Genomic DNA, 27,373 nt, shown 5'->3' on the forward strand with positions numbered 1-27,373 from the left:
CAGCCCACTTGCTCACTGATTGGGTCAGGAAGAACTGTCACTCAAAGCTGCTGGACCAATGGAGACCCATGATCCACGCCTCCCTGTAAATCCCGCCCTCACTACAAAACAGCGCCGCCAAAACTCGTAAACGAAAAAAAATAAAGCAAAGAAACTGGTGGCGAAAGCAAAAATTGCAGCATCGCAAGCAAAGACAGGGACTGCAGGCGAGTTTTGCTCTCGATTTAACATTTTTTGCTTTCAACTTTTTTTTTTTTTCCTTTCGATACATTTTTATTGTTTACAATTCAATAAATTTTGCATTCGATTTTTTTTTATCTCAACATCATTTTTTTCTCAAGTTTTTTTTGTTTACAATATATTTTATTTTAATGCGATACTTATGGCACAGTTAAGTTAAGTCGCAGTTCACTGATATTCAAAACAACAAATTGTTTATATTTAGGATGCTTCAATACTGTTATATATTGCAAAAAATGATCATTTTGCCATTTTGGAGCATTGTATAAAACTGTTACTTAAGGTGGTCAACAACACTACTTAGGTTGTGGTGTATTTTCCATATTACTTACAGTTTTGTGTTCTTTAAAACAACCAATTGTTGATATTTAGGATGTTTTACACTGCATTTAAATTGCATTCTGTGAGATTGGATATTCTGCAGTTTTGGAGCATTGTCTTAAACTTACACTTTTTGTTCTGCAAGCTCTTAGTCTAAACTAATATTTTTTATTTTCTCCAACAAGCTTTTATTTTATTTAAACAGAGTACTGTATTGTGGTAAAACAGTATGAAGAAATTGACAACATGGTGCCAATATGTCAGCTATTCAGCATCGGCCTAATTTGAAGGAGACACAAATTAGGGAATTGGAGTGAACAGTTTACATAATTGGTGTTGAGATGTGTTTTTTTTTTTTTTTATTAATGCATTCTCGCTGACAACCTTTGTTAATTCCACTATTTCTAAATGGTATAGTGCAAAAGAACTATAACTGTTAAGATGGAAAAGAACTGTAATAAATTGTACAGTGAGGGAAAAAAGTATTTCAAGGCTGACGTATGGTAACTCGAACCTTCAGCTCCCTTCACAGATTTTCTATGGGATTAAGGTCTGGAGACTGGCTAGGCCACTCCAGGACCTTAATGTGCTTCTTCTTGAGCCACTCCTTTGTTGCCTTGGCTGTGTGTTTTGGGTCATTGTCATGCTGGAATACCCATCCATGACCCATTTTCAATGCCCTGGCTGAGGGAAGGAGGTTCTCACCCAAGATTTGATGGTACATGGCCCCGTCCATCGTCCCTTTGATGCGGTGCAGTTGTCCTGTCCCCTTAGCAGAAAAACAGCCCCAAAGCATAATGTTTCCACCCCCATGTTTGATGGTGGGGATGGTGTTCTTGAGGTCATAGGCAGCATTCCTCCTCCTCCAAACACGGCGAGTTGAGTTGATGCCAAAGAGCTTGATTTTGGTCTCATCTGACCACAACACTTTTACCCAGTTCTCCTCTGAATCATTCAGATGTTCATTGGCAAACTTCAGACGGGCCTGTACATGTGCTTTCTTGAGCAGGGGGACCTTGCGGGCGCTGCAGGATTTCAGTCCTTCATGGTGTAGTGTGTTACCAATTGTTTTCTTGGTGACTATGGTCCCAGCTGCCTTGAGATCATTAACATGATCCTCCTGTGTAGTTCTAGGCTGATTCCTCACCGTTCTCATGATCATTGAAACTCCACGAGGTGAGATCTTGCATAGAGCCCCAGACTGAGGGAGACTGAGAGTTATTTTGTGTTTCTTCCATTTGCGAATAATTGCACCAACTGTTGTCACCTTCTCAACAAGCTGCTTGGCGATGCTCTTGTAGCCCATTCCAGCCTTGTGTAGGTCTACAATCTTGTCCCTGACATCCTTGGACAGCTCTTTGGTCTTGGCCATGGTGGAGAGTTTGGAATCTGATTGATTGATTGCTTCTGTGGACAGGTGTCTTTTATACAGGTAACAAGATGAGATTAGGAGCACTCCCTTTAAGAGAGTGCTCCTAATCTCAGCTCGTTACCTGTATAAAAGACACCTGGGAGCCAGAAATCTTGCTGATTGATAGGGGATCAAATACTTATTTCCCTCATTAACATGCAAATCAATTCATAACTTTTTTGAAATGCGTTTTTCTGGATTTTTTTGCTGTTATTCTGTCTCTCACTGTTAAAATACACCTACCATTAAAATTATAGACTGATCATTTCTTTGTCAGTGGGCAAACGTACAAAATCAGCAGGGGATCAAATACTTTTTTCCCTCACTGTACATTCGTTATGTATCTCCACTAATTTATTCAGGTTTTTCCTTTAATTTGTCATCTGTCTGTACATAAAACTTATTTAAATACTGTAACTTTGCATCCATATAATGTACTGCCAGACACAATAATGTCTTTAATTCCAGCTTCCAACTGGTGTGATAGTGAAGCATACTGGTGAAATTTCTCTAGTGAAGTTTTGTACTGCTGCTGGTACCATCCCGTGTCCCCTGGAGTGACAGTAAGGCACTACAGCAATCCCTGCTAATCCTCCAATAACAATATATAGTGCGGTGATCATCCCTGTGTGGTCAGCTTTCCACCACAGTAGAACATGTTGGCCAAGTTTCTGATGATGGGCTGCCTCCTACCCTGTGCCCCTGCTGGGAATATGTCTTGTTTGTTTATGATTCTATAGTCTTATTTATTTAAGATTTATATACTGTATATGGATGTCCTCTTACCCCACTCTATGCCCCTTGTGCGGCAGGTTGGTATGGCAGCCTTTTTGATCTGGTGGCTACCGAGAGGTGGTGATGACAGATGTCTCCAACTACCAAAAACCTGTACAGGCATTGTTAATTTGAAACAGTTTGTCCTTGGTTTTACTTGAATGCCCATTGTTTGTTTAAATATTGGAGTAGATTAAATAGCATGCATATCGATGGAGCAAGATGTTTGACTGGTCTCTGTGTTATTAAAAAAAAAAAAAGAAAATTCTCTCTCTTTGCTTTGCTCAATTCCTTGCACTGTCTGGATCTCTTGTTCCTAACAGAAGCAGCAGCCCCAGTCTCCCAGTTAGAAACACAGCCCCTGGGGAAACACTGCATTGGTTAATAGACAACATTTACAACAGAAATAAATAAAAGCATGTGTAATTATTAGGAGTAGAAATTATAGTATAAGATGTAGTGTAATGTAACTCATCACACTTCATTCAATGGAAAAAAGATTAAGTGTGTATTTAATGTAAATAAAGTACATGTTAGACAGATCATGATGGAGGTACAATTCCATTCCAACAATAACAATATTATTATTTACAATTACACATGCCAAAGTACCACAGTAAAACATTTGTCCAGTAAAACCATGGAATACAAAATAAGTTTCTCATACAAAACAAATAATAATAATTGAAAATGTGCAACATAATTCACATAGCTTTCCAAAAAGAAGACAGACGCACACTCACACACAGAGACACATACACAATCCTCACACTAACAATGGGATCACAGAGAAAGGGCAAGTAAAGACAGTAGCCTTCAACACAATTATATTTCCTAAAACCCCAACAGTCCAGGAATCTTTTTAGAAAAACATTAAATATAGTCTGCACCTGGGAGCTCTTCTGAATACCAAACTGTATCCCTGTGCAATAGTGTCTAATGGCTGGCTACGGAGTGGCTAAATACTGTCCCTATACCCTCTCCCGCAAAATTCTGTCCCTATGTATCTGGAATGTAAGCATTCCATGAAAAAGCATTCCAAATTAATTATGGGAGATCTAAGCAGATCATGTCCACAATGTCATTTTTTTTTTAAATAAATACATGAAAAAAGTCCTTTACAATATGATGTTGCCTGCATGTCCCTCAGACTGCACCACAGTTAAAAAAGTGTCTGATGCATCTGATGCATTCCACGCTGAATTTGTCTGATCCATCTTTATGGAGTCTAAGCTTCAGAACAATATTGCCAGTGCAATCCAGCAGAGATGGTGAGCCTAAGGGAAGGAGATGGAGATTTTCAGTTATTCATGCAATCTGAAGATCATAAAAGCAATACATGTCTTCTGAAGACAGAGGGGGGAGGGGTGTAGGGGTTGGGAGTGAAAGGTTCACATAGATCTGGTTCAGTGGTACATTTTCAGAGACTTTGGATTCTGGTAGGTAGTCTTTTGTACCTCTTACAGCAATTGCCTGGAGGTTGTTTATGAATACAAAGCTACAGAAGTTTCGGTGGTGGTGTGGTTCTCCTTGAACAACAATCACTGCAAAAAAAGGCAAAGCACTTGTATTCAGTTTTCATACCTCAGCTGTGATGTTTCTGTGGTCTGTTTATCATGGTGTAGATAACATCTGTGGTGTCTGCAGCCTCTTCGCTTGCTAGTGGTGTGGCTCTACAAACCCAGAGTGAACAGAACAGCGTTTTAGCATAATAACTAATAATAGAGATCAAGCAAAGCCACTGCAGAAATTCACACCTCAAGGTATTTCATCTTTCTGGAGACCCATAATAAAACAAAATGAATTATATCTGTACCTGTAACAGAGAACAGAGAACCTTTTCTTCCCACATGCCTTGTTCTCTATATATTCATTCTTGCCATTTAAAACCTTGTCATGGTTACAGATCAACTTTAAAAGACAGCCAATCCATGATTATAAACATCAATAAACTATTAAAAATGAACTGCTAGATGCATGCTACACGTTCTGCAGTATAAGAGCACGCAATGTGTCTCTCAACATGGCCACCACACGAGCGTGTGAGAACAGGAGACGGGGAGAGCCAGGGCTTACGTTTGGGCTTTGACAAAGTGCACCGAGACGTAGTTCACGCCGTAATCTTCATAGTCCTGGGACCTGAGCTGGTCCTCTGCATTCTGATGGGCGGTATACCCAGACACATTCTCATACACGTTGTCCAAGTCTGCCTGAGGACAGTCCAGCTGGTGGCGGATGAACAAACACACACAATCAACATCCTGATAGTCTACCTCCTCTACACATAATCATATTAACTGCTTATATACACTGATCAGCCATAACATTATGACCACCTGCCTAATATTGTGTAGGTCCCAAAACAGCCCTGACCCGTCGAGGCATGGACTCCACTAGACCTCTGAAGGTGTGCTGTGTTATCTGGAACCAAGACGTTAGCAGCAGATCCTTTAAGTCCTGTAAGTTGTGAGGTGGGGCCTCCATGGATCGGACTTGTTTGTCCAGCACATCCCACAGATGCTCGATTGGATTGAGATCTGGGGAATTTGGAGGCCAAGTCAGCACCTTGAACTCGTGATTCATCAGACCAGGCCACCTTCTTCCATTGCTCCGTGGTCCAGTTCTGATGCTCACATGCCCATTGTAGGCGCTTTCGGCAGTGGACAGGGGTCAGCATGGGCACCCTGACTGGTCTGTAGCTACGCAACCCCGTACGCAACAAACTGCGATACACTGTGTGTTCTGACACCTTTCTATCAGAACCAGCATTCACTTTTTCAGCAATTTGAGCTACAGTAGCTCATCTGATGGATCGGACCACACGGGCCAGCCTTCGCTCCCCACGTGCATCAATGAGCCTTGGCCGCCCATGACCCTGTCGCCAGTTCACCTCTTTTCCTTCCTTGGACCACTTTTGATAGGTACTGACCACTGCAGACTGGGAACACCCCACAAGAGCTGCAGTTTTGGAGATTGTCAAAGTTGCTCAGATCCTTATGCTTGCCCATTTTTCCTGCTTCAAGAATTTCAACTTTGTGGACAAAATGTGCACTTGCTGCCTAATATATCCCACCCACTGACAGGTGCCATGATAACAAGATTATCATTGTTATTTAGTTCACCTGTCAGTGGTCATAATGTTATGGCTGATCGGTGTACATTAATTGCAATCTTGCTCCTCATTGCTCTCTTTACTTTATTCATCATAGCCTATTCTTGTTTTACCTTCCTTTCCCATTAATCCACTTTGAACTTTGACACCTCACAGTGTAAGAGTATTTCAAAGTTTCTTATAAATTTGTAATGGGACTGCTTTTAAAATGGGACGAAGGCTTCAGACAAATGACTGAAGAGGTAAAATGATACATTAATCTATAATTCCACTTCATTTTAATTAAAAAACAAAATAACAATAATTGGTTCAATTTGTATGGAATCCAAAGCCCCCTACACTGCATATATAAAGCTTTAAGTTCTAATTTATCTGTTCTTATGATTGTGGAGCGATGCTGCCATCTATTGGCCAGTATCAGAAACCTGCTACCCACTGATACAATTCTTGAGCTTCATGAATCAAAATGGCCTGTGTGTGTCAGGTACTCAATGATTGGTCATTTAGAGAGACTTATAAAACCCACCCACCCACAACTGACATGCATGGAAGTAAAGAAATAAAAATAAAAAGCAACAGCAATAATTAATGAATAAAGGGAAGGCAAGAAAGAAAAAGAAAAAGAAAATAATATATAAACAAAATTAATGTATTCCTGGAGTTAAGGACAGATTGAAGTCTGAGTTTAAATACATCATTTTCCATCTCCTGGGTTACTACACGGATGGGGTGACTCTCTGAGGCACTCATCTTCATCCTATAAAGAGAAGAGACAAACAATATTAAAAAGCACAGACAGGGCTCCCCAGTGCAGTGCGTCTTGTAAAAGCACTGAAACTGTGGGAAGATTAGAATCACAGATCAGAGGAACAGACATCTAGTTCAAACATTAATAGCATGCCATAAATATCAGATGGCGGCCACATCCGTTCCCTACAGTTTGCTTTCGGTGATGTTTTCCCTTGAGAAAACAGAAAATCACTTTAAAAAGGGGAATTGAGAGGAAGGCTTTACCACCACAGTATCACTATACAAATTAAGCCCAACCATTAAAGGTCCTAAAACACAGAGCCCCTGTGCACCAGCTGTGAGAGGAGAGACAGCGAGTGAGTAAACATTGGCTGTAACAAAGTCATTTCTTTCTAAAAATGTTTGATGTAAAAGGGAAACTGCTACAGATTACTGTAATGCAGACTCACAATGACTGCATTCCTGTCAGGACTGCCTTCTCCGCATTTCAGATTGGTCTGTCATACTGCCATTGTACTTTACTTGTTTCTGTGGTTTTTGGTATTAGGGTTTGATTTGTGGTGGGGACAAAGTAATCTATCTAGTTGCTGTTCTTCTGCTCCTCAGTCTTTGTCTCTGCATCCGTCTCTGTAAATTTGGCTGTTTTCGATTGTACAATGAAAACACTATACACAAACAGGACCTATTTCCTAGTTTCACAGTTTTGCATTTGTCTAGGATATATATATTTTTTAAAGGCATAGATAGCTCATCTTTACAGCAGGATTTTTGTGCAGCGAGTGGTTGTGCCTACCTTCTAAGGAAGAGGACCGTCAGCACTGCTATGGCAATGGCCAAAACTGGGACAGTAAGAGCCGAAGACAGGACAGCCACACTCAGCCTGGCTGTGGGTGAGAGAGACAATTGTATATGCTTGCAGCCCTACCGCACAATATTCAGTCAAGATTAAAAACACAGTTTACTTTTCTACAGTAGTTTTCAAATATTTGGCAGAACTAAAATACAAACAAACTACAATCTCATACAATGTTGACAGAATTAAATTGTGTTAGATGGGGACTTGTAATAAGGTAAAAAAATAGCTAGAAAAGTTCAGTAGCAGTAGTACACAGCGACACCAAAGCAAATATCATAAAATAAATACGGTGTGAAAGGGTTAAATATACAGCCATATTTGATTTTCCTTTAAAACTGCTTCCATTGTGTGTATTCAGAAAGAAATATGAGTGTAAAATGAGAATCTAGAGTTCAGGTAGCCTACCGATAACTCGTACCGAAAAAGGTAGTGAAATCTTTAAAGTGAAAGAGTTGGGGGAGGTGTGAGGGTCTGTCTGTTTGCCTTGATCCCAGTCATTAAGGGAGTTGGTAGTGAAAGCATGCATACGCTGTGGGTTTAAAGAAGGCTAAAGGGATTTAAAATAGTTCCAGGAAGTTCAGATCCCCCGCCTCACACACACACACACTGTTAATAATCTTCAGTGGTTCATCGCTGAACTCAGAAGTCAATGTGGTTTATAGTGCTGGGCAAGCAAAATCTCAGCATTGAATTTCTGAATTTATTAGGAACTTGTATATCTTGGTTTATGATTTTTACACATTGAGTCATCTAGTATTCGTTCTAGTTCAGATTTCAATTAATGGATTCAAAATTCCAGATTAATTGGGATATTTAGACACTAATTATGATTATGATTATTAATAATAATAATAATAATAATAATAATAATAATAATAATAATAATAATGTATATAAACTGCTGGTCATGATCCAAGCAAACTTACAGTGTATTGCTTAACCACCAGGTATTACAGTTATCCACAAATCTCAGATAATGTCCTGGCACTGCCAAGGGTCAATCTGGTGAGTTATACTTTACAGGGGTCTGTTATTCACCTCACCCCTACCTGGTACAATAAGAGTTGTAGCATTAGAGTTGTGAGCTCCAATGCTATTCCGGGCTTCACAGTAGTACTGCCCACTGTCTCCAGAGCTGATCTCTGTAATGGTGAAACTCTGCCCTGATCCTTTCTCCCAGACAGCAGCTCCATTGGTCTTAAACCAGGTGTAGTTCTGCACTGGTGGGTTTGCATTGCTGCTGCAGGTCAGGGTGACAGAACTGCCTTCCACTATTTCACCAGAGGGGCTGCCTGACACTGAGGTGTTCTTTGGAGCATCTGAAAATAAAAAAAACTTGGAAGTCTGTGGTTCAGCTATCCTGCTTTACAGTATACAAAGCAAGGATACAAAAGTGTCTGGTTGGAGGGGCTTCAAGTCAGGATTTCCCCTGCAGTACCCCCTGTGTCTGGCCATTAAGGTACAGAGTAACCTTTTTAAAAATGCACCCTATGATGTACAGTTAGGTCCATAAATATTAGGACAATGACACAATTGTTATTATTTTCACTCTGTACACCACCACAATGGATTTGAAAGGAAACAATCAAGATGTGATTTAAGTGTAGACTTTCATCTTTAATTTGAGGGTAGTTACATCCAAATTGGGTGAATGGTTTAGGAATTACATCCATTTTTATATGTGGTCCCCCCACTTTTAGGGGCTCAAACGTATTTGGACAAACTAACATAATCATGACATAATCCTTTGTAGTCAATGACTGCCTGAAGTCTGGAACCCATAGACATCATCAGATGCTGGGTTTCTTCCATGGTGATGCTCTGCCAGGCCTGCACTGCAGCTGTCTTTAGTTCCTGCTTGTTCTTGGGGTGTTTTGCCACTATCAACTATTTGGTACATTCTTAAAATGAAAGAACGCACTGGTGAGCTCAGGAACAACAAAAGGCCCGGAGGACAATGAAAAACAATTGTGGTGGATGACCGAATCATTATTTCCCTGGTGAAGAAAAACACCTTCACAACAGCTGGCCAGATCAAGAACACCCTCCAGGAGGTAGGCGTATCTGTGTCAAAGTCAACAATCAAGAGAAAACTTCACCATGTAAATACAGAGGGTTTACCACAAGATGTAAACCATTGGTAAGCCCCCAAAACAGGAAGACTAGATTAGAGTTTGCCAAAAAACATCTAAATAACCCTGTACAGTTCTGGAACAACATCCTATGGACAGATGAGACAAAGATCAACTTGTACCAGAATGATGGAGAGTATGGAGAAGGGAAGGAACTGTTCATGATCCGAAGCATACCACCTCATCTGTGAAGCATGTTATGGCATGGGCATGTAGGCACTTATGTTGTAAGTCGCCCTGGATAAGGGCATCTGCCAAGAAATACAAAAATAATAATAATAATGGCTGCCAAGGGAACTGGTTCCCTTGTATTTATTGATTATGTGGCTGCTGACAAAAGCAGCAGGATGAATTCTGAAGTGTTTATCTGTTCAGATTCAGCCAAATGCTTCAAAACTCATTGGACGGCACTTCACAGTGCAGATGGACAATGACCCCGACGCATACTGGGAAAGCAACCCAAGACTTTTTTAAGGTGAAGAAGTGGACTGTTCTGCAATGGCCAAGTCAATCACCTGACCTGAATCCAATTGAGCAGCATTTCACTTGCTGAAGGCAAAACTGATGGCAAAACACCCCAAGAACAAGCAGGAACTAAAGACAGCTGCAGTACAGTCCTGGCAGAGCATCACCAGGGAAGAAACCCAGCATCTGGTGCTGTCTATGGGTTCCAGACTTCAGGCAGTCATTGACTGCAAAGGATTTGTAACGAAGTATTGAAACTCACAATTTAATTCATGATTATGTTAGTCTGTCCAAATTATTTTGAGCCCCTAAAACTGGGGGACCACATATAATAATGTGTGTAATTCCTACACCATTACCCAAATTTGAATGTAACTACCCTCAAATTAAAGATGGAAGTCTACACTTCAAGCCTATCTTGATTGTTTCCTTTCAAATCCACTGTGGCGGCGTACAGAGCCAAAATTATGACAATTGTGTCACTGTCCAAATATTTATGGACCTAACTGTATGTGCTTTCAACAGTGTTTTACTATGATCAAATCATAGTTTTACTGTGCTTTCATATGGTTTTACTGTGCATCACTACACTCAACCATGAACAACCACTAATCTACCACTGAAAACAGTCTGAGAAACATTGGTCATGGAGTAACATGGGTTTCCCCTGGTCCAGTGTAGTGAAGCACATTGAAGGCAAGTCAAATAAACGAGATACCACTGAAAACCAATGGGAAAACTGCAGTTATGGTAAAAGTGCAAAAACTCTATGGTGCATTGACAGGGGTAAATATTATTAAGGGGTAATTCAAACAGGTAATACAACCCGAAAACAAGGCCCGTATGGTTAATTTCAGAGGAGAAACGGTTGAGTGATGTCTGTCAGGCCTCAACTACCAGGTTTTGCCTAACCTCGCTGTAAAATCCAAATCACATACATGGTGCTTTCAGTCAGGTCTGTTATGAGGAGTGACGCGTTTAGGAAACCCACCAACGCTTTCAGCAGAAACTCTCAAAAGAAACCACCTGGTAGAAATCTCAAGGGGTAAAGATGGGGGTTTCCATTTGATGCAATTCAAGCCTTGGAAGCAGCTCGATCAGATGGAAAGAGGTTCATGGCAAGAGATTCCGATAATCATATTTAATTTTAAATAAATGCACATTCTTTTCTGACAGCTGTTCAAATCAGGTATGACAGTGGTTCACAGCCCTGTTCCTGGACGAATCCCATATCTGCTGGGTTTCTTTCTGGCCTCAGTTGTGGTCAGTCTTTTACAAGACCAATGTCCACCTGTTGAAGAGCTAACAAACAACTTAGAAGATTGAAACAAGGCATTCGTTGGGTCAGTTAGGAGCTCAGTAGAAACACAAATCTTCAGACGTAAGTGTGCCTCCAGGGCCAGGTTTGGGCACCACTGAGCTACTGGAAGAATCTCCAAATATCTGACCCTTCAGGGAAAACCAGACTCCCACTGCAGAACCTCTTGATCTATCAGGTTTTAACAGCTCAAGTAACTTGTACAAAACTGCCCTGCATGAAGCCAATAAGCAAATTAAATTGAATCCCAGGCACATATCAGTTTAGATTTCCTCCAAACAAGGTGAAAAGCCTGGCATATCCAGCATCTGATGTTAGCTCATGGCAGTTGCTGTATTTTTTTGCACAACACTCAGAAATGGGAGTCTGTTTTATTTCCCTAAAACTCTCTAGAGATCAAACCAATCTGAAGAGAAGGCTAAATTCATATACATATCTTGTCCTCAATTTGTATTTAATCTCCTTTCCTTATTAACACCCTGTTCCTGATGCAAATTGAGTTATTTTCTGTTGTACCCAAAGTTCTGTAAAACTTGAACTTACTCAGAATATTGAGAGTTATTTTGATGGATGTCTGATTTCCATATCTATTCTGTGCTTCACAGTAGTACTGCCCACTGTCTCCAGAGCTGATCTCTGTAATGTTGAAACTCTGCCCTGATCCATTCTCCCAGAAAGCAGCTCCATTGGTCTTAAACCAGGTGTAGTTCTGCACTGGTGGGTTTGCATTGCTGCTGCAGGTCAGAGTGACAGAACTGCCTTCCACTATTTCACCAGAGGGACTGACTGACACTGAGGTGTTCTTTGGGGCATCTGGAAGAGAGAACAGTCTGTGATCATTCAGGATTTATCTGAACAGTGTCCAGGCAGTGAAGCCCAAGAGTGCTCTTGAGCTCAAAGAGAAGGATGAAGGTTCATTAGGTCCTGGGATTGATTCCCAGCTGGAACACTGTACACTGTGTGACCCCAGGAAGGTCACTGACCCCTCTGACCTGCAGTACTCACAGCTCAGTAGCAAAGATATACTCACACTGTACATCCACAGTTACAGCTGTAGAGTTGTGAGCTCCATGTTTATTCTGTGCTTCACAGTAGTACTGCCCACTGTCTCCAGAGCTGATCTCTGCAATGGTCAAACTCTGCCCTGATCCATTCTCCCAGACAGCAGCTCCATTGGTCTTAAACCAGGTGTAGTTCTCCACTGGTGGGTTTGCATTGCTGCTGCAGGTCAGGGTGACAGAACTGCCTTCCACTATTTCACCAGAGGGACTGACTGACACTGAGGTGTTCACTGGGGTGTCTGGAAGAGAATGACAGACTTAATATAGAATAGGTTTTTTTTGTCACCCTAATTTAATTTATTTGGGAGACAAGGTGTTATACCAAGAAACATACAGTTCACAAATGATATTTTCACTGAATGCATGGAAACATACACCGATCAGCCATAACATTATGACCACTTACAGGTGAAGTGAATAACACTGATAATCTCGTTATCATGGCACCTGTCAGTGGGTGGGATATATTAGGCAGCAAGTGTACATTTTGTCCTCAAAGATGATGTGTTAGAAGCAGGAAAAATGGGAAGGCATAAGGATCTGAGCAACTTTGACAAGGGCCAAATTGTGATGGCTAGACAACTGGGTCAGAGCATCTCCAGAACTGCAGCTCTTGTGGGGTGCTCCCGGTCTGCAGTGGTCAGTATCTATCAAAAGTGGTCCAAGGAAGGAAAAGCGGTGAACCGGTGCCAGGGTCATGGGCGGCCAAGGCTCATTGATGCACGTGGGGAGCGAAGGCTGGCCCATGTGGTCCGATCCAACAGACGAGCTACTGTAGCTCAAATTGCTGAAAAAGTGAATGCTGGTTCTGATAGAAAGGTGTCAGAACACACAGTGCATTGCAGTTTGTTGCGTATGGGGCTGCGTAGCCGCTGACCAGTCAGGGTGCCCATGCTGACCCCTGTCCACTGCCGAAAGAGCCTACAATGGGCATGTGAGCATCAGAACTGGACCACGGAGCAATGGAAGAAGGTGGCCTGGTCTGATGAATCATGAGTTCAAGGTGTTGACTTGGCCTCCAAATTCCCCAGATCTCAATCCAATAGAGCATCTGTGGGATGTGCTGGACAAACAAGTCTGATCCATGGAGTCCCCATCTCGCAATTTACAGGACTTAAAGGATCTGCTGCTAACGTCTTGGTTCCAGATACCACAGCACACCTTCAGAGGTCTAGTGGAGTCCATGCCTCAACAGGTCAGGGCTGTTTTGGCGGCAAAAGGGGGACCTACACAATATTAGGCAGGTGGTCATAATGTTATGGCTGATCGGTGTATAGTCAAAATATGACTGTGCAAGGAAATCAAATAAGACCGTAAACCTAGTTTACCAAGGTGCTGGCCTAATCTCATGCTCTCAGAGGGCGCCCCATCTGCCCGAGATTCTAAAAGTTCCTCTTTAATTTCCTGTGAGGTGGGCGGCTTTCATATGCTTGCACCCTGAATAGTTTCTCCTGAAGTCACATGGTGTTCTGCTCTAGAACTGTGAAAGATTCCATTGTAGTACTCTTTTTTTTCTCTGGCTCTGTTGCTTCTATTTTAAAGTATGAAGGGAAAGCACCAAGTACAGGGCAACTGGAGTATGTAACTCTTGGGCGTGGATGCTTGTTTTGAAACATAGGTTCCTCCTAAGTAACAGCTGTGTCAACACAGGCCTGGGTTGACTTCTGCCCATGGAGGTGCTCTGAATTAACAGACACCAACAAATAGGGGGAACGGGGGATGTTATTGGAATTAATTCTCTTGTATTTGTTCAACCGGAACCCCAATGCAAGAGAAAAAATGTGGTATTAAATTTCTTATCGCAGTGTTGGGGAACGCTGGGTCTTTGAGGGCCTCAGTCACACAGTTAGTCAATCAGTCCTGCTGTTTTAGTAGGTTCTCTTATAACCACACCCTGCTCACTACACTATTTATTTTAACTTTAAAATAAATTGTTCAATTGAGTAATTGGCAAATTGCAGTGGAGCAATCAGAAGACACTGCAGCCCCTCCTGGACCACTGTCTGACCAGGTGAGTACAGAGCCATAGGGATACCCAAACAAGGTTTAACCTAAAGACTGATTTCTGATATAATAAAGTAAAAGAGTAATTATACCTACATTTTACATCCACTCTCTCTGCTCTCGAATTCTGTGATCCAATGTAATTATTTGCTGTGCAGTAGTACTGTCCACTGTCAGAGATCTTTATTGGTGACAGCTTCAAGTGTTGTCTAAAGCGTTCCTCTGTGTTAATGCTTCCGTCAGTTTTAAACCAGGTGTAGTTCTGCACTGGTGGGTTTGCATTGCTGCTGCAGGTCAGGGTGACAGAACTGCCTTCCACTATTTCACCAGAGGGGCTGACTGACAATGAGGTGTATTGTGGGGCATCTGGAAGAAGAAAAAAATTGTTGAGAAGCAGAAAATAAGGATATCTATAAAAAATGTTTTTCTAAATGTATTCTAAAAGACAACTCAGGTTCTTCTGCTACTTGCTTATAGAAAGTATAAAATGCAGTTACTGGTTATAATGACAATATTATCTTACCAAATGTGAATGATACCATTACTTATTATCAAAAGGCAAATTTATTATAACAATACATAAAAATTCCACAGGGTACAAATTTGTAATTGTTGGTAGGTCAAAGATTAGAATTGGTCTCAGCCTATATCTCAAGTATAGCTAGACCACGTGTAAATTAAATCAATGCTTATTTAGAATCAAGTGCTAAGTGAATAAACAAGTGAATTAACTATTTTATTAACTAGCACACTACTTTAAATACTTAATTAAATTCTGGAACAATACGCTGACTGACATACTCACATGCTAAAGTCAATGTAACCTCTGGAGAGCGAATTGTTGAGTACCCTGACAGGCCACAACTATAAGTCTGAGCATGATAATTACTGAAATGAAAAAGCTTGATCACATTTGGGTAGTAACTGCGTTTAATTATATGTCCATTCCTGTAGAAGAAAATTTCACTAATCCAGTTAGCACAGCCTCCAGTTTCACATGTCAAGGATATTTGTTCTCCATATGAAAATGCATTGCCTGGCCTTGATGGAGAAACATGAATAGATAAAGCTGCAGTAGGGAAAATAATTATAAATAAATAAATACATACATACAACACTAATCCCCCCCCACCCCCCCCACCACACATAAACACACACACAAAGATACCAACTGTTGCTTACAAAGGTTTTGCATTTGTCAATGTCAGCCTATTATAAAGAGTGAATGTATAGGCTTCATATAGTAGACTAGAGAAAGCCGATTATAATAAACAATAAAAACTGATTATTATTATAATAATTATAATTATTATTAGTGTTGAATTTATTCATAATAATATGAGTGCTGTTATTAATACTACAAACTTACTTAAAACTGAAAGAGTCACCCTTTCTGGGGAAGTCATTTTACAATCTCTGTCAGTCTCAAATCTAAAGAAATAGGTCCCAGCATCGCTGCTCCTCACATTATTGATCTGTAAATCACACAGTTTTCTTTCTCCATCATATGTCCACCGTCCCTTGAAAGACGGGCTCACATTATTCACGTCACTGTGAAAAACGTACTCTCGATCTCCCCAAGGTGTATCATTGGTCCGAAACCACATTTCCTTCTGTACAGAAGCTTTCTGTGGATATTTATACTTGCACTTAAACTTAACTGAGGATCCGGGCTTAACACAAAACTCAGTCTGTGTAAACGTTACAGTACATGTATTGTATCCTAGAACACCTGCAACAGAATCACAGTTCACAGTGTTTAATGAACATCAGCATTATAAATCATATTGTTCAAACAGCTCACAGGTGGTCATGAATTGAGCTATGCAATGTATTAATTACAAGAGAGATATTAATTTTCACCAACATGGCAACTACTACAGTGTTTCAAACCAATACGACATTAAGTCTGGTAAGATTTTGCTCTGAACAAAAAGTATTCACCCCCCTTGGACTTTTCCACATTTCATTGTGTTACAACATGAAATCACAATGGTTTTAATTGGGAGTTTTTGCCACTGATCAACACTGAAAATGTCCATAGTGTCAAAGTGAAAAATATAATCTGCAAATTGTTCTAAATTAATTACAAATACAAAACAGAAAATAAACATAAGTAATCACCCCCTTTGCTATGACACACCTGATTGAGCTGTGGTGAAACCAATTGTGTTTAGAAGACACATAATTAGTTGAATGGAGTCCACCTCTGTACAATTGAGATGTGTCACATGATTTCAGGTTAAATACACCAGTCTCTGGGAGGTCCCACATTGGTTAGTACAATTCCTAACAAAGGAACATTGAATGCATATCCAGAATAAGGTTCTTCAAAAGCACCAGTGGTATGATGTAAGAACATTTCCAAGGCATTGAATATCCCCCAGACCACAGTCAAGTCCATTATTAAGAAATTGAGAGAATATGGCCCAACTGTGAATGTGCCTAGATCAGGCCATCCTCAAAAACTGAGTATCCAGATGAGAAGGGCACAAGTCAGGGAGGCCACCAAGAGGCCTATGGCAACTCTAAAGGAGTTACAGTCTTCCACGGCTGAGCTGGGAGACACTGTGCATACTGCAACAATAGCCCGGGTGCTTCACAAAAGTGGCCTTTATGGGAGAGTGGCAAAACGAAAGCCGTTGTTGAAAAAAACATGCATCAAATCTCAGCTAGAGTTTGCCAGAAGGCATGTGGGAGACTGAGACCAAGTGGAGGAAGATTGTATGGTTTGATGAGACCAAAATAGAGCTTTTTGGCCTCAATGCTAAGCTCTAGATTTGGTGCAAGCCTAACACCGCACATCATCCTAAGAACACCATCCCTACTGTGAAGCATGGTGGTGGCAGCATCATGCTATGAGGATGCTTCTCTTCATCAGGGCCTGGAAGCCTTAAAGATAGAGGACAACATGGATGCAGCAAAGTACAGTGAAATCCTAGAATAAAGCCTGCTGAAGTCTACAAGAGACCTGGGACTTCAGATTCATTTTCCAGCAGGACAATGACCCCAAACATACAGCCAAAGCCACACTGGAGTGGCTTAAAAACAAAAAGGTAAATGTCCTGGAGTGTCCCAGTCAAAGCCTCAATCCAATTGAGAATATGTGGAAAGAATTGAACATTGCTGTTCACCAAAGGTCCCCATTCAATTTGATGGAGCTTGAGCAATTTTGCAAAGAATGGGCACAAATTGCTGTGTCCAGATGTGCAAAGCTGGTATAGACTTATCCACGTACACTTGTGGCTGTAATTGCTGCCAAACGTGTCTCTACCGAATATTGACTGAAGGGGGTGATTGCTTATGTGTTCATTTATTTTCTTTTTTGTATTTGTAATTCATTTAGAACAATTTGCAGATTTTTTTTTCTTCACTTTTTACATTATGCACATTGGCTCGATCTTTCAATACGCACAACAAATGTCAAATTACAAGAGTAACGCATATTTAATTAGGATAACTGTACTTTAATAAAAATAGAGCCCTAATTGTCCGGTTTTCAAATTCCGAAGCTCAGATCACAAAACGTAAATGTAATTAAAAATAAAGATAAAGTTCATGGCTTCCTACTTAGAATTAGATAAATCTGGCAACACACTCCTATAGATGCCTGATTAGAAGATGGACAGCTCATTCAGCTAATGATGCAGTTGAGCTGTGTGATCTAAATTGTGCGCATTATATAGTAGACTAACCATTGTTACCTTGTAAAGCGAAGAGTAGGAGACTTAATCCGACGAGCATGGCCTCCTGTGTACCGTTCCCAATTCTGAAAGTGTAAAAATCAATTCAGTAATGAATTAATGCAACCGTGTAAGTGCCTACGAGGACACTTGTTTTTGATGATGATGATGATGATGATGATTTTTATTATTATTAAAACAATATGAATTAAATGCAGACTTTATTGTGAGATTTTTTGAAATCGGGATAACGACTGTGTTCTTGTTATTAAAACAAAACATATATACTAATTCAAATCTGCACTCCAGCACATTGTACAGATTGAACGGTATATAGACTAACTTCAGTAGCGTATCACTCAGTTTAAATGAATACACAAAGTTAAGTAGAGACTTAGAATTTAGTATTCAGCACTTTAAATACATAAATAAAGATACTCACATGCAAGACGTAATCTGGGTTGATGGGATAGTCTGTCATCCCACAGAGGCTCGCTGCTCTGCTGTGGGGGGCAGAGCGCACCGCTGCTTTTATGCTTCACGGGTTCAGGCGACGCGGGTGAGGAATCGAGGCAGCGCCTGCAGCTGCGCGGTTCCGCACTGGGTGCATCGGAAGCGGCCGCTGTTTCCCGACACCTCCGCCCTTCGCGAAAGTTGTTTATGCGTGAAAAGCTACAAATACTTTACACCTACTGTTAGACCAAATACAATGCAAATAGCATGCTGTGGTCCGCACTCTTCAATGCACATAGTGCCCCCGCACTGCGATTTCATTTGCAGAGCCAGACAGTTAGCTAACAACTTAACAAACCAATAAACAAGGCGTAACATGTATTGTGAAGTTTACTGAAAGTGTTCATTCTGACATGTGAAACTAGAAAGGAAAAAACAAAAATGGATACACACATGACTATTAAAAAAGTAGCATCGACTGCATGAATTGGTTATATGATAGGAAAAGGCTATAACACATAGTAGCCTAAACATTTAAACTGAAAAAGATTCTAGAGTTATGCATTTCAGCAAATCAATATTTCAACAAAACATCACATTTAAAAAAAGTGTAATTACATTATTGTACTCTCAAATAGTTTCTGAGGTAAAGCGTACAAAAAAAAAAAACGATTTCCAGCGTCACGTGTCCAGTAGCGTGTCTCAATAGAAATGCCAAAGTACATCACACACTGAACAACACTTTGATTATTAAAACACGCTTAAAAAATCTATATTTATGTATATAATGTATATAAAGAAGCATGTATATTGTTTTTTTTAAACCGAAATATGTGTGGCAATGTTCTGTTTTACCACATTAAAATAAGCGTTGTTTTATCTCTCGTACTATTGTTATATAATGCATTGACAATACGTGAGTCAATACAACGTGTTTTTACAAAAATGCTAAATTATTTAAAAACCAATAGTAAAGCTATTACATGTACAGCATAAATTGCTGTCAATCATTTTACTTTTGGTACTTTATTATTACTTAAGTGTCGAGGTGCTTTTCCTGCGTTTCAATTCCTAGTAATACAACTAACTAGGCCAACAGGTACAGTTGCCTCCAGAAATATTCACATCCTTCATAGACTACAGTGGGTTTTAGTGACAAAACAAATGTACATTCTTTATGTTTTGCTTAAATGAATGACAACTACTTATTAAAGTATAATATATATTAAAACATATTCAGTTTATTTATTTTTAAACCCTGAGACTGAAGTCTCCCTTGAAACCAGCTGTAGCATCAGTAGTGCCAGCACCAGTGTTTTTTTTTTTTTTAAATCAAGAACAGAGACAAGTTTAATCGTGCCAAAATATCACCTGGCAAAAGATTTAGAAATAAGAAAGTGTCCCACTCCACCAGTGTTAGATACCCTTAGCAAACCCCAAGCGAAGATGTTTTAGCAGTAACTGGTATCAGAAATACCACTGGTGAGAATACAACAAAAAACAGCATAGCAATACTATTGAATATGTGTGTAGAACAGTACATTAAATCAGACAATACTTGTAATATTAGTCCTTTACTCTCCTGTAAGATAGCACTTTAAGTTTTATCATGTTTCTTGCGTTACTGTAACTATTATTGATTTTCCCTTTCCTGTAGCCCTTGACTGTGACCTAACATTTGTACAGTGTATTATGCTCTGAATTGCTTTGTATTATGTAAATCTGAATTTGTAATGTTTGATGCCTTGTACTGTATTTTTGCACTTTGTATTGTATTTTGTAAGTCGCACTGGCTAATAGTGTCTGCCAATAAATACATAATAATAATTAAAGTACACTTACATTTAAAAAGACATAGGATACCCTCTTGATGTAGTATCAGCCATTTGTAGCAATTGTAATTTGTATCCGACTGTGCCCCCCCCCCAACATTTACCTACGTGACGCCACTGTCACTGTCGCAAGGTGAGAGTAATGTGTGAATGAATATGGGCTTCTAATTTTATTTTCTAGACCTATGCAACTAACATACGATGAACTAGTTTCAGCAAGCCCTAAATACTAATGTAAATACAGTTAAATGTACCCTAATGCACATTATCAATGTTTAACACATTTTATTTAAGACTCAACAGGATATAAGAATGTTTGAGATGAGAATGTGAATACTGCTGCAGGCTTCTCATCAACATATTTTAATCAACAGTTTGCGCTCATTTTGTGGGATTCGACGCAGGCAAAGCGAGTACAGCTTTACGTCTGACCAAAGTAAAGTGAAGCACTTCTAAAAATGGACAACACATGCAACAAGACTCACCCTTTTAAATATTATCCTGGATGTGTTATTCAAGGTATTCTGGTGCAATTGCCTTATGAAGTTGTAGTAGAAGTAAGCATTACTCTACAAGAGGGGGGTGTTTGGTAATCTTTAGAAGAGCAAGATGCAAAATGAGACGTATAGGAGTTTGAAGCTTCTGGCAGCAGCATGAAAATAGATGTGATACCTTTTGGTAAAGTATTAGAGAAGGGTCTGTTTCCATGTTAAAGGCAATCTGATGTCTGAGGAGATTAATAGAAGACTCACCCGCTGCAATTACATTTGCAATTAGGCCATAAGCTGAAATATGGTTCCATTCCACCAACATGTGGATGACTTTCTCTCAATGGTTTCTTGATCTCGTATATGTACTTAAGCTGGAAATAAAAGTTCCAATGGGAGATGTTCCACTAAGGAAAGAAAACCAAGGGAAACTGCTAGTAGGGAAGTCCTGAAATGTTTGTACCTCAATGCCAGGAGTATAAGGAGCAAGATGTTAGACCTAGAAGCCACAGTACTGGTGTGTGACTATGATGTTGTAGGAGTGACAGAAACATGGCTTACAGAAAATGGGGATGAATACAAGTTGAAATGATACACACAGTTTAGGAGGGACAGGCAAAACCGAAGAGGTGACCAAGATAGAGTCAGAGGGACACTAGAACCAATGGCAAACTGTGTTCACAATATGTTTAGCTTTGAGGCATTCTTTCAAAAAACAAGGACCAAGTCTAAAACAATGGTCTATAATTTTAGAAATGCAAACATTGAAGGTATAAGGCAGCACTTAGAAGAGGTAGACTGGTGCACACTGGATACAGATTCAGTTGAAAATGGATGGTTATATTTTAAGAATATACTACTTGAGGCTCAGAAGAAATTTGTCCCAAAACTTAGCAAATTGAGGACCAAAAAACATTGGCCAAAATGGTTTTATAGAAGTATGCAAAAAAATATCAAGAGAAAGAAAATGTTGTATAGCGCACATAAAAGCTGCAAAGAGAGCTTAAGAAAGGGATCAGGAAAGCAAAGAGGGAAATAGAAAGAAACATAGCTCTTGGAGCTAAAAAAGAGCTTTTTTCAATATTACAACAGCAAGAGGTCAATAAAGGAGGAAGTGAAAAAGATAAAGGGCAAAAATGGAAGTATCTTGGAAAATGAACAAGATGTGGCAAATGTTCTAAATGAGTATTTCACAGAGGTTTTTACAAAAGAAAAAACAGATAACATGCCACAGGTTAAAAATCAGTCCAGTCAAACCCTAAGAGAGATCAGGATAAATGAGGAGGAGGTACTACAGGGACTAGCAGAATTAAAAACAAACAAATCACCTGGGCCAGATGGTATATTTCCAACAGTACTTAAAGAAATGAGGGAAATGATTTATAGCCTGCCAACTCAAATATTCCAAATGACACTTAGAAAAGGGGATGTGGCAACTGACTGGAAGACAGCAAATGCCATACCAATCCACAAGAAAGGGGACAAAACTGAGCCAGGAAATTACAGACCAATCAGTCTCACCTGCATTACTTGTAAACTGTTGGAAAAAATGATTAGACAGAAAATAGGGGAGCATCTTAATGAAAACCATATTCTTGGAGATAGTCAACATGGGTTTAGACGAGGCAGATCATGTCTTACTAATTTATAGATTTTTTTGAACACGCAACTGCAGCTGTAGATCACGTGAAAGCATATGATATGATATACTTAGATTTTCAAAAAGCTTTTGATAAGGTTCCACACCAAAGACTGATCCTCAAATTGGAAGCTGTAGGCATTCAGGGTAATGTAAGTAGATGGATTATGAACTGGTTGATGTATAGGAAACAAAGGGTGTCGATTAGAGGAGTAGCTTCTAACTGGAGTGAGGTTGTTTAGTGGAGTTCCACAGGGATCAGTACTAGGGCCTTTGCTTCTTCTAATCTATATTAATGATCTGGACTCTGGGATAGTTAGCAAACTTGTCAAATTTGCAGATTATATTAAAATAGGTGGCTCAGCAGATCTTGGCAGCACAGGTTATTCAAAGGGACTTAGATATTATTCAGTTGTGGGCCAACACCTGGCAGATGAAATTCAATGTGGACAAGTGCAAGGTAATACATGCAGGTAACAAAAATGTCCACTATAATTACACTATGGGAGGAATAGAACTAGATGAAGTAATGTATGAGAAAGACCTAGGAGTCTATGTGGATGCCTCACTTTCTCCAAACAATGTGGGGAAGCAATAAAAAAGGCAGTTTTTTAGTCCCAGTCCGCCCCTGCATCCAAGATCACAACACGTATGGAAATGTCAACAGTGTGAGTTTGGCCACTATTGATCGAGTCCTTAAAAAGCACAAAGTGGGAATGAAGCAACTTTACCAGGTCCCATTCCAAAGAAACAGTGACAGCGTGAAGGAGACTAGACTCCAATTTGTACAGGTAACAGTTGGTCACTGTAATGCCTATTCTTATAGAAAAACATTGCATTGTATGCAGCTGGAATATTTTACAATGTATTTACTTTTTGTATACCTAAATACTGTTTCTACTGTGCTTTTGTCTTAGAGAATAATAGAGCTTGAAGCAAGCGCAACACCCCATACACTCATGTATGTGGATCGGGCCGGCTTCAACCTTTCCAAAGGAGACGAGGGAGGAACCTCATTGGTAAGAGGGCCGACTTTAATTTGCCAGGGCAAAGGGGTGCAAACATCACCATCTGTGCTGCTATCTCCAGCATGGTGTGCCACATTGCATTCTGTATTTGTGCAGAGCTGTCTGATTAAAAACTGGGTGGTTCGACAGGATTCAACTAATTGACTGAGAAAAAAGCCTCCTGTGGTGCCAATAACCTGGCTAGAAAAGCCGAATGTTATCTTTGCAGTGCTGCTGTTAAGGGATGATTGAGTGTGAAGGATGCTGTTGTGTGGGGAATGCACAGACAGGTGGATGAATTTGTCATTAGATTTTTTTTTTCTCTTCCAGGGATGTTGTCCTGAAATTGCTCCAGTATGAGGCCTCTACCAACGTGGCCGACATCAAAGGCTGTTTCCCACTTCACCTGGCCACCTGGAAGGGAGATGTGGAGATAGTGAAGATCCTCATTCATCACGGCCCCTCTCACTGCAGAGTCATTGAACAGGTACCAAACTGAAATACCCAGACGCATCGGTGCACACCTCAGATCAATTAGGGTTGCAAGAGTTGTTGGAAGCCTAAGCACCACCGTGTTACATACTTATGTGACGATGACAAAGGGGGGAACAATTGCCACTGTCACGTGACCACGCCACCCCTATTTTATTCCAGTGAGGAGGGGGTCTCACTATTCCCCCCCTCTCCCCGTGCAGGCCATAGCAAGAGTTGCAAAACAAAAAGTTTATTACAATGGTTGCCAGGCGGGGCATGAAGTCCGCCGGGCTAGAGACCCTATTACTAACAATAAAAGTAACTAAAACCGCCTTTAATAATAGGCGATTGCACTAGCAATCATTAAAAAAAAAAAAGACAAGCAAACTAAATAACGTTTAAAAGACATAAAAATAAAAACACAATAAAAATACTAAAACTAATCCTAAAAAATTTTAAAAATATTTTCCCAATAAAACTATACTAAAAGCTAAGCCTGTCCTGGCCCCCCCACCAAAGTAAAAGTCCCGGAAATATGGTGCAAATACACAAAAGGGAGTCTCTTAGCCACCAAGGTCCATCCGAGGTTATAGCAAGTAGATCTCTATAAGGCTTGGCAGCACGGGGTCCCCCTTCCACAGTGTCAGCCTCTGGACCAGGCTCTGCAGTGCCACCAATCCTGGGAATGGGAATGGAGAGAGAAACAAGAAAAGGAAATTCAGTTCAGGAGGGATGCGTCGTTCAGGCGACACACACTACAGATGTTATTTCCCCATTCACGTCCCTGCTATCCTTTTCCCCAACGTATCTCTCCACAGGTGCACTACGCTCCGCCTCAGGCCCAGCTGACTACAGGGGGGACACACCGTCTCTACCAGCCCTGCAAGATGAGTAGAAATAGTACAAAATCAGTCCAGTATCTATACAGTGAGGGAAAAAAGTATTTGATCCCCTGCTGATTTTGTACGTTTGCCCACTGACAAAGAAATGATCAGTCTATAATTTTAATGGTAGGTGTATTTTAACAGTGAGAGACAGAATAACAACAAAAAAATCCAGAAAAATGCATTTCAAAAAAGTTATAAATTGGAGTGGTCCAGGAGCCAGGAAATGTGTGCAGCAATCAACCAAAACTCATTCAAAACCAGAGAGAGTTTTCCCATAGAACATCAGAGTACATATCCTGCTATGAACAATTCCCCTGTTCCAATCAGCGGAGCTGGGGGGTTGCTGTGGGCCCTTAATTTGCGGCTGTGGGCCCTAAGCAGTCGCTTATGTCCCTTATGCCTAGAAACGACTGTACACTGTGCACTGTATTTAAATGTCTTCCACATTGTTACATTCGTTATTCATTATAGCATCAAATATGAAGCATTTATGATGATGTGCCACTAATTGGTTTTTTTGTTTTTTTGTTTTTTTGAGTGTGCCTGTGGCAGGGAGGGGGTTAATTGTCCCTCCCTGCCTGCTCATGGACTGCAGGTGGCCGGGGTGATTGATAAATTAAGGTCAATCAACCCCAGCCACCTGCTATATAAGGAGGCCTCAGCCTCCCATTAGGTGTTGGAGGTGTTGGAGGTGTTGGGTAGTTGGGTAGTTGGGTAGTTGGGTGTGGAAGGAAAACGTTATGTTTTTTCACAGTGAAGACCAGGTCCAGCCTGTGTATTTTTCTTTGAGTTTTGTGTATCTGTTTGTTTGGCCATCGTGCCAGTTTATTTTGTTTATTTAATAAAGCCTGTTTTGTTTACCTGTGGTCGGTCTCCAAGCCTCCATTACTGGCTACCCTGCCACAGTGCCCCTAAATTTAGGCACAATGCTCGAAAAAAGTAGGCATAGAGCTCTGATGGGTGTTGTTTTGTGGGGTCTCTTACCCCTGGTCCTTGATAGACCCATTTTTTGAGTCACTGTCAATGTATACTGTTGAACCCGTCTTGGAAATAATTGAAAAAGTTGTTGAGATATAGCAAATAGAACTTTATTAACAAGCTAGCTTGGAAGCACCACGTCAGGGAATTCCTTCAGTGAGAACTTAATTTGTACAAAAATGAATGCAGCTTTATAGGAAGATGACGTAGAATGTTGTGGCCGTTCATCCAATCAAAAGCTTCAAAAGGTGCAAGCTCTGCAAAGTTTGTAGGACACTCTTCCGGAGGGAGGGAGTCATCATGGAAGCAGATGTCTTCGTGTTATGGTATACAAACTGCCCGATCTCACAGTTTCTCTTTAACAATGGACAATGAGATAATCAATCACCAAGTGCAATCTTTTCCAGAATTTTTTTTTGTTATACTGGTTGAAAGTCTCTTCACATCCTGATAGCAATCAATAATTTAAGTGGTCTAAATGTAATAAACATATATATATACACTCACCTAAAGGATTATTAGGAACACCTGTTCAATTTCTCATTAATGCAATTATCTAACCAACCAATCACATGGCAGTTGCTTCAATGCATTTAGGGGTGTGGTCCTGGTCAAGACAATCTCCTGAACTCCAAACTGAATGTCTGAATGGGAAAGAAAGGTGATTTAAGCAATTTTGAGCGTGGTATGGTTGTTGGTGCCAGACGGGCCGGTCTGAGTATTTCACAATCTGCTCAGTTACTGGGATTTTCACGCACAACCATTTCTAGGGTTTACAAAGAATGGTGTGAAAAGGGAAAAACAGTATGCGGCAATCCTGTGGGCGAAAATGCCTTGTTGATGCTAGAGGTCAGAGGAGAATGGGCCGACTGATTCAAGCTGATAGAAGAGCAACTTTGACTGAAATAACCACTCGTTACAACCGAGGTATGCAGCAAAGCATTTGTGAAGCCACAACACGTACAACCTTGAGGCGGATGGGCTACAACAGCAGAAGACCCCACCGGGTACCACTCATCTCCACTACAAATAGGAAAAAGAGGCTACAATTTGCACAAGCTCACCAAAATTGGACAGTTGAAGACTGGAAAAATGTTGCCTGGTCTGATGAGTCTCGATTTCTGTTGAGACCTTCAGATGGTAGAGTCAGAATTTGGTGTAAACAGAATGAGAACATGGATCCATCATGCCTTGTTACCACTGTGTAGGCTGGTGGTGGTGGTGTAATGGTGTGGGGGATGTTTTCTTGGCACACTTTAGGCCCCTTAGTGCCAATTGGGCATCGTTTAAATGCCACGGCCTACCTGAGCATTGTTTCTGACCATGTCCATCCCTTTATGACCACCATGTACCCATCCTCTGATGGCTACTTCCAGCAGGATAATGCACCATGTCACAAAGGTCGAATCATTTCAAATTGGTTTCTTGAACATGACAATGAGTTCACTGTACTAAACTGGCCCCCACAGTCACCAGATCTCAACCCAA

The 27,373-nt window shown here is 40.5% G+C and overlaps 1 protein-coding gene and 1 long non-coding RNA gene across 4 annotated transcripts; one reads left to right on the forward strand and one right to left on the reverse strand.

The window, feature by feature from the left end:
• Positions 1 to 3,241: 3,241 nt before the first annotated feature.
• Positions 3,242 to 18,893, reverse strand: LOC136764884 (B-cell receptor CD22). Of its 3 annotated transcripts, none has more exons than XR_010821256.1 (13): positions 18,570 to 18,893; positions 18,149 to 18,213; positions 15,814 to 16,176; positions 15,250 to 15,485; positions 14,541 to 14,810; positions 12,410 to 12,679; positions 11,923 to 12,192; positions 8,514 to 8,783; positions 7,402 to 7,492; positions 6,552 to 6,615; positions 4,823 to 4,971; positions 4,331 to 4,419; positions 3,242 to 4,023 (listed from the first exon to the last, which is right to left on the reverse strand). XR_010821256.1 is itself a non-coding variant. In XM_066719249.1 (13 exons), exons 2-12 carry the CDS (start codon positions 18,186 to 18,188, stop codon positions 4,332 to 4,334), a joined length of 2,139 nt encoding a protein of 712 aa, XP_066575346.1. In that variant the 5' UTR covers positions 18,189 to 18,213; positions 18,570 to 18,892; the 3' UTR covers positions 3,242 to 4,023; position 4,331. The 3 variants fall into 3 exon arrangements, 2 of the variants coding, with proteins under 2 accessions (XP_066575346.1, XP_066575347.1); XM_066719249.1 differs by having other exon boundaries at positions 15,250 to 15,513; positions 18,570 to 18,892; XM_066719250.1 differs by lacking the exons at positions 15,250 to 15,485; positions 15,814 to 16,176 and having other exon boundaries at positions 18,570 to 18,892.
• Positions 6,894 to 25,611, forward strand: LOC136764902 (uncharacterized). Its single transcript, XR_010821262.1, has 4 exons — positions 6,894 to 6,964; positions 23,457 to 23,558; positions 23,877 to 24,033; positions 24,839 to 25,611. It is a non-coding gene; the product is annotated as an uncharacterized LOC136764902 (long non-coding RNA).
• The last annotated feature ends 1,762 nt before the right edge of the window (positions 25,612 to 27,373 follow it).

This window comes from Amia ocellicauda, chromosome 12, assembly GCF_036373705.1.
Source record: "Amia ocellicauda isolate fAmiCal2 chromosome 12, fAmiCal2.hap1, whole genome shotgun sequence".
Classification (NCBI taxonomy): Eukaryota; Metazoa; Chordata; class Actinopteri; order Amiiformes; family Amiidae; genus Amia; species Amia ocellicauda.